Source organism: Anomaloglossus baeobatrachus, chromosome 10 (assembly GCF_048569485.1).
Source record: "Anomaloglossus baeobatrachus isolate aAnoBae1 chromosome 10, aAnoBae1.hap1, whole genome shotgun sequence".
NCBI classification, from domain to species: Eukaryota; Metazoa; Chordata; class Amphibia; order Anura; family Aromobatidae; genus Anomaloglossus; species Anomaloglossus baeobatrachus.
In genome coordinates this window covers 57,349,918-57,357,989 of record NC_134362.1, presented here as the reverse complement: position 1 = coordinate 57,357,989, position 8,072 = coordinate 57,349,918, and the positions used below count along the sequence as shown (strand labels likewise).

Sequence of the window (8,072 nt, the reverse complement as noted above, 5' to 3'; positions counted from 1 at the left end):
GAACGCACAATTTGAAGAAGCGGAGAAATTTGACCTGCTGGTGGAGTGACGGAGCTGTGCAGATCGGACTCTTTGTACATAGACTTCCTCCAGGACCGTCTGGTGGTCCCGTCTTGTGCTTTTTGTTGTGTGTGTATATATATATATATATGATGTATATGTATTTGTTGGCTATTTTAAGGTGGCGGCTTCTGCTGAAGATGGATTGTATAATGCGCTCTCCATTACAGCTTTCATTATTCGGGCAGAAGTGCAGACAAGTCAACCTGGAACCTTAAAGGAGTTGTCCACCAAAGAAAAGTTAGGATGGGTGATATCTTCTAGGTCGTTGACCCCTGGCACTGACTTGACAGAACCGGACAATTTTATCCGCCCCAGTCTAATGGGGATATAAGGACCCCGCGCGGTTAATCAGGCGACCATCACTTATGTAAACCGGAGAACCTCCTCATTAAAGTTGAAACTGGCGCTAACGCTACTCTTGGGGGAAATCATGGGGTAGGTATTTGTCTGTAACGCCACCTAGAGACATAGGGGTATTTCTCACATAGCGAGATCGCTGCTGAGTCATGTTTTTGGTGATGCAGCAGTGACCTCATTAGCGATCTCGCTGTGTGTGACACTGAGCGGTGATCTGGCCCCTGCTGTGAGATCGCTGCTCGTTATACACAGCCCTGGTTCATTTTTTGCTCGTTGCTCTCGCTGTGAAGCACACATCGCTGTGTGGTAGCGAGAGAGCAACAATCTGAATGTGCAGGGAGCCGGCGTCTGGCAGCCTGCAGTAAGCTCTAACCAAGGTAAATATTGGGTAACCAAGCGAAGTGCTTTGCTTGGTTACCCGATATTTACCTTGGTTACTAGCGTACACCGCTCACACTGCCAGTCCCTGCACTTGTAGCCAGAGTACACATCGGGTTAATAAGCAAAGCACTTTGTTTATTAACCTGATGTGTACTCTGGCTACAAGTGCAGGGAACCAGCGCTAAGCGGTGTGCGCTGGTAACCAAGGTAAATTTCAGGTAACCAAGCGCTTGGTTACCCAATATTTACCTTAGTTACCAAGCGCAGCATCCCTTCCACTGGTTGCTGGTGAGATCTGCCTGATTGACAGCTCACCAGCGACCATGTAGCGGCGCACCAGCGGTCTTGGCCAGGTCAGGTCGCTGGTGGGATCGCTGGAGCGTCGCTAAAGTGTGACGGTACCCATAGCAGAGCTGACTTGGTTGTCTTCCTTTTCCACCAGCATATGCGGCTACTTTAACTCTATCCTCACACCAAATGACTTGTAGTATACGTGCAAAATGTTAATTCCACTTTAAACTTCTATAAGGAGTAAATTTGCAGTATGTTCCTTAGTGAAAAGCGGGCAGCGTCAGATATACAGGGTAGAGTGTTCCTTATTACAGAAGAAAGATAAATCCAGACATATCAGGTAAAGATTGTCAGAATGTGCAGGCAAATGGAGGAAACATGGCACTGACTAGTGATGAGCGGGCACTACCGTGCGCGGGTGTAAGGTACTTGTAATGTAACTGCTTGGATGGGCGCAACACAAGCGCCTGAGTATAATGGAAGTTAATGGAGGATACACACTTTTTCCCCAGAAAATCTTCCGTTAAACTGCTTGCGTCCTTCATTGACTTCTATTTTTGCTACTGTACACGTGTTGTGCCCATCCGAGTATCTGTTTGCTCTTAACGAGTAACGAGCATGGTAGTGTCTGCTCATCATTAGGAGTACCGAGCATGGTAGTGCCCGCTCGTCATTAGGCGTACCGAGCATGGTAGTGCCCGCTTATCATTAGGCGTACCGAGCATGGTAGTGTCTGCTCATCATGAGGGAGTACCGAGCATGGTAGTGCCTGCTGATTATTAGGAGCACTGAGCATGATAGTGCCTGCTCGTCATTAGGAGTACAGAGAATGGTAGTGTCTGCTCATCATTAGGAGTACAGAGCATGGTAGTACCTGCTCATCATTAGGAGTACAGAGCATGGTAGTGTCTGCTCATCATTAGGAGTACCGAGCATGGTAGTGCCCGCTCATTAGGCGTACCGAGCATGGTAGTGCCCACTCATTATTAGGCGTACTGAGCATGGTAGTGCCCACTCATCATTAGGAGTACAGAGCATGGTAGTGCCCGCTTATTAGGAGTACCGAGCATGGTAGTGCCCGCTCATCATTAGGAGTACCGAGCATGGTAGTGCCCGCTCATCATTAGGAGTACCGAGCATGGTAGTGCCCGCTCATCATTAGGAGTACCGAGCATGGTAGTGCCCGCTCATCATTAGGAGTACCGAGCATGGTAGTGCCCGCTCATCATTAGGAGTACTCAGCATGGTAGTGCCCACTCATCATTAGGTGTACCGAGCATGGTAGTGCCCACTCATCATTAGGAGTACTGAGCATGGTAGTGCCCACTCATCATTAGGAGTACAGAGCATGGTAGTGCCCGCTCATCATTAGGTGTACCGAGCATGGTAGTGCCCGCTAATCATTAGGAGTACAGAGCATGGTAGTGCCCACTAATTATTACGAGCACAGAGCATGGTAGTGCCCACTAATTATTACGAGCACAGAGCATGGTAGTGCATACTCACTCATCACTATTACTGACAACTAGAAAATAATAAAGCAGTCATTCTGTCTGGATAAATAACAGGGCTCTGTCCTTGCGATACAGTTTTATATTGATGCTGATGGGGCGGTGCACCCTGAGTGTTGCGGAGACAGTTTTTACCGGAGATTATGTGCAACACAAACTTTTCTATGGTTGCACAATCTTTAATTTACATTTTAAAGGTTACTCTGAGAGTATAAATATTTAATTCTAAAGGAAATGTTATTAATAAATTTATAAATTCATGTGATTAGCAAATACTGGAAACATTTGCAGCAGAATATTCTGTATCTGTGCAGAGAAGCTTAAAGGGGACCTGCGGCATTTCAGGGAAAAGCATACTTTACAAGCTGTAGGGGACTAGTTGGACAGGTAAGTCCTTAGCAGCTTCTCGCCGCTCGTTCCTCTGGAGTGACCGGTCTCTCAATGTGTTTGTATAGGCCGAGATCTCTCAGTCATTGTCAGTGGGCAGGGAGAAGCTGCCAGGGACTCGCCAGCATTTATGAGCTGTCAGGTTCAGTTTAACCTACTGCAAAAGTTTAGAAAACAACACTTACAGGGAATCTGCCACCAGGTTTTTGCTCCCCCATCTAAAAGCAGCCTAATGTAGAGACAGAGCCCCTGATTCCAGTGATGTGTCACTTACTGAGCTGTTTGCTGTCATTTTGCTAAAATCCATGAGTTCTCTGCTGCAGATCTAGCAGTTATACAGAGCTCATGAATATGCTGGACTACCTGCAGCACGCCAAGTAGTCCTGTAATGATAATCTCCTGCTGATTAAACTGATTTTTAGCAAAAGCAGCCCAGTAAGTGACACATTGCTGGAATCAGGGTCTCTGTCTCTACATTATTCTGCTATCAGATTGTAAGGCAAAAACATGGTGACAAATTCCCTTTAACGGCACTGTAGACTAGTACTAACCCCTTTAAGGATTTCTGTCACCTTGATAAATCTTTAGCTAATAAAACTTACACATACGCAATCACATAAAAATGCAGAAATACAGAGGCAGAATACTGACAACTGTAATTATATTTGTTAGTTTTCGCTGTTTGTGGGTTTTTTTGCTCTTTTGTGGTGTTTTTGTTATTAGTTGTATTTAAAGGGGTTGTCACATAAGGTGAACTCTCCACCTGTATTCCCTGTTTGGTTGTTTAAAGGAATTGTCCACTACTTGGACAACCCCTTCTGATTTCTGATGTGTGCCCCCATAAAAATCAAAAAGCCTATACTCTCCTCCGGTGCCGTGGTGTTTCCAGCGAGACCCGCGATCTATCAATACCGGATTCTTTTTCCCTGCCTTCGACCGTTTAGGTAGTCCGGAGGCCATCATACATTTGATGGTTACCTTGGATGGGCAGGTTTGGCTGACGGGGATATTCAGGTTTGCTCATGAGAATTATGGCAGCAAATACGATCACACATAAGAGGCTGGAGGATGGTGATGCACTGGTACTCGGACATTTCTTGCCAAATATAAGAGCTGATCTCACAATAAAAGAACCTTTTTTGATGAAATTGTGCCGGTAAGGCTGCTTTCACACATCTGGTTTTTGCCGTCAGGCACAATCCGGCGAAATGCGGATAAAACTGATTCGGCGCCGCATCCATTTTATTCCCCATTTAGTTGCATTAGCGCCGGATGGCCTTGCGTTGCATGTGGCGTCTGCTGGATCCGGCGAAATTTCTTCCGGCTGCTGGAAAGGACGCAGCATGGAACATTTTTTTGTCTCCGGCAAAGAACGGACCACGCCGGATCCTGCATGTTGTATAATGGAAGCCTATGGGCGCCGTATCCGTTTTATTCCCCCTTGACTTATATTAGCGCCGGATGGCTTTGCGTTGCATGCGGCGTCCGCCGGATCTGGAGAAATGTCTTCCTACAGCTGCCAGAAAGGACGCAGCATGGACCTTTTTTTTGTCTCTAGCAAAAAACCGGACTACGCCGTCCGGAATGTTGTATTATGGAAGCCTTTGGGCACCGGATCAGTTTTATTCCCCCTTGACTTGTATTAGCGCCGGATTGTGCCGGATGGCTTTGCGTTGCATGCGGCGTCTGCCGGATCTGGAGATATGTCTTCGTCCAGCTGCCAGAAAGGACGCAGCAAGGAACGGTTTTCTTTTTCGCTCCTAATTGGGAGACCCAGACAGTGGGTGTATAGCTACTGCCCTCTGGAGGCCGCACAAAGAACTACACTTAAAAGTGTAAGGCCCCTCCCCTTCTGGCTATACACCCTCCCGTAGTAGTACAGATTCCTCAGTTTTAGCTTTGTGCGCAAGGAGGTCAGACACGCACGCATAGCTCCATTGTTTTTAGTCAGCAGCAGCTGCTGACTATATCGGATGGAAGAAAAGAGGACACATATAGTGTCCCCAGCATGCTCCCTTCTCACCCCACTGTATGTCGGAGGTGTTTGTAAGGTTGAGGTACCCATTGCGGGTACGGCGGCAGGAGCCCACATGCTGATTCCTTCCCCATCCCTTTTTACAGGGCTCTGGGTGAAGTGGGATTTACCGGTCTCCAGGCACTGAGACCGTGCTCCATCTACAGCCCCTGGAGAAGATGCTGGATGGAGCGGAGTACATCAGGGACATGGCCCTGCTTCCTCAAGGTACTCTGTGTCCCCGTGCATTTGGCGCTCACACCGCAGCTTGCTGGGTGTTGTAGTGCGCCGGGGGACATCAGCGCTACGGCGCTTGTGCCAGGCCTCATTCAGCTTCGCTGAAGCAGGCACACTAGTGGAAAACGGTCGCGCCGGCCGCTGGGACTGCGGCGCGGCTGGCACTTGTGGTGCGCCGGGGACTTCAGCGCGGCCCGCGCTTTTACGGCGGCCGCGCTGATAACTCGAGTCCCCGGCTTTTGCGGCCTGCTTCCGTTCGTTCCCGCCCCCGGACCTGCCAGTCAGGAGAGGGGCGGGACGCTGGCCACGTCTAGGAACGGTCATGCCGGCCGCTGGGACTGCGGCGCGGCTGACACTTGTGGTGCGCCGGGGACTTCAGCGCGGCCCGCGCTTTTACGGCGGCCGCGCTGATAACTCGAGTCCCCGGCTTTTGCGGCCTGCCTCCGTTCGTTCCCGCCCCCAGACCTGCCAGTCAGGAGAGGGGCGGGACGCTGGCCAGTGCATCAGCGCTGAGGGCTGGAGTCGTTTTTACATACTCCAGCCCTCACAATCGGCACAGAGGGGACACTGTTCCCGCACTTTTGTTTGGGAACTCCCACGGACCGCCCCTCTCCACAGACGCCGGCAGCCATTCCTGCTGACACGCTGAGCTGCAGAGGGGAGCCGGGGAGACCCAGACAGGGAATCTGCAGCCTCTTACCCGCTATTCAGCGGGCGGTAAGCCCCCTCTTGTGCCAGTATTATTCTTAGTATTTTGTTTATACAAATACTTTGTATTGCATAGCGCTGGTCGCCCTTTGGCTATAGACTCTCTCACATTGCAGAGAGCCAGCAACATGTCGTCCGTAAAACGCAAGGGTGCCAAGGCACAGACATTATATGCTTCCTGCACCGCTTGTGGGACTTTTCTACCAGCAGGCTCCACGGACCCCCATTGTGTGCAGTGCTCGGCCCCTGCGGCGCTTGCACAGTCGGGACCTCTGCTGGACGTGACCCAGGGTGTACCACCTGTGAATGCTGTCCAGGTGACAGGAACTGAGTTTGCAGCTTTTGCTGACAGAATGTCTCTCACTATGTCACAAATTCTTGACACATTGCGAGCTAGGCCTGTACTTCAGGCCACGGACACTGTGCAATCATTGCCCCCTGGTCCCCCTCAGCTCCAAGCTCCGGGACGGGCATATACACCTCAGGGTGAAGACTCTGACTCGGACGATGGCCCCGGGCAGCCTAAGCGGGCTCGCTATGACGGGCCTTCACATTCATCTCAATGGTCAGGATCCCAGCGAGATGAATCTATGGGTGATGAGGCGGACGTAACTGATCAGGATTCTGATCCTGGGACCGCTCTCAATCTAGATACACCAGATGGTGACGCCATAGTTAATGATCTTATATTTAACATCAATAAGATGTTAAATATTTCCCCACCAGCTCCTCTTGTGGAGGAGTCAGCTTCGCAGCACGAGAGAATCCATTTCAGATACCCTAAGCGTACTTTAAGCACTTTTCTGGACCACGCTGACTTTAGAGACGCAATCCAGAAACCCCACGCTTATCCTGAAAGGCGTTTTCCTAAACGGCTTAAAGATACACGCTATCCTTTTCCCCCTGAGGTGGTCAAGGGTTGGACCCAGTGTCCAAAAGTGGATCCTCCAATTTCCAGGCTTGCAGCTAGATCCTTGGTTGCAGTTGAAGATGGAGCGGCACTTAAAGATGCCACTGACAGGCAGATGGAGCTCTGGCTGAAATCCATCTATGAAGCGATTGGAGCGTCATTAGCGCCTTCTTTTGCGGCCGTATGGGCACTCCAAGCTATCTCAGCCGGGCTTGCGCGAGTTGACTCCGTCACACGTGCATGTGCCCCGCAGGTAGCACCATTGACCTCGCAAATGGCGGCATTCGCGTCGTACGCGATTAATGCTGTTCTTGACGCTACAAGCCGCACGGCAGTGGCGTCAGCCAACTCCGTTGTTTTGCGTAGGGCCCTGTGGTTGAGACATTGGAAAGCAGATTCTCATTCCAAGAAGTGCTTAACCAATTTGCCTTTTTCTCGTGACCGATTGTTTGGAGAGCGTTTGGATGAAATCATCAAACACTCCAAGGGTAAGGACTCATCCTTACCGCAACACAGACAAAACAAACCCCAACAAAGGAAGGGTCAGTCTGGTTATCGGTCCTTTCGAGGACCGGGCAGGTCCCAATTCGCCTCGTCAAAAAAGACTCAAAAGGACCAGAGACGCTCAGATTCTTGGAGGTCTCAGTCACGCCCAAAAAGGACAGCCGGAGGAACCGTTGCCAAGACGGCGTCCTCCTGACTTGCGGTCTCCGATTCCCACACCCGCGGTCGGTGGGAGGCTTTCCCACTTTGGCGACATCTGGCTGTCACACGTCAAAGACCGTTGGGTGAGGGATATTCTGTCTCACGGGTACAGGATAGAGTTCAGTTCTCGTCCGCCAACTCGTTTCTTCAGAACTTCTCCACCACCAGACCGAGCCGATGCTCTGTTGCAGGCGGTGGCCGCTCTAAAGGCGGAAGGAGTGGTGACCTCCGTCCCGCTTCAGGAACAAGGTCACGGTTTTTACTCCAATCTGTTTGTGGTCCCAAAAAAGGACGGATCGTATCGGCCCGTCCTGGATCTAAAGTTGCTCAACAGACACGTAAAAGTCAGGAGGTTCCGGATGGAATCCCTACGCTCCGTCATAGCCTCAATGTCTCAAGGAGATTTTCTAGCATCAATAGATATCAAGGATGCGTATCTCCACGTGCCGATCGCACCAGAGCATCAGCGTTTCCTACGCTTCGTCATACACGACGAACACCTACAGTT

The 8,072-nt window shown here is 50.3% G+C and overlaps 1 protein-coding gene across 1 annotated transcript in view; it reads left to right on the top strand.

Moving 5' to 3' along the window:
* CDCA5 (cell division cycle associated 5) overlaps window positions 1-811 on the top strand; it is a 34,008-nt gene extending 33,197 nt beyond the window's left edge. Inside the window, exon 7 of the mRNA XM_075326299.1 lies at window positions 1-811. This exon is cut by the window's left edge and continues 32 nt beyond it. Coding sequence (XP_075182414.1) covers window positions 1-49 — 49 coding nt within the window. The 3' untranslated portion in view covers window positions 50-811.
* Window positions 812-8,072: the final 7,261 nt, after the last annotated feature.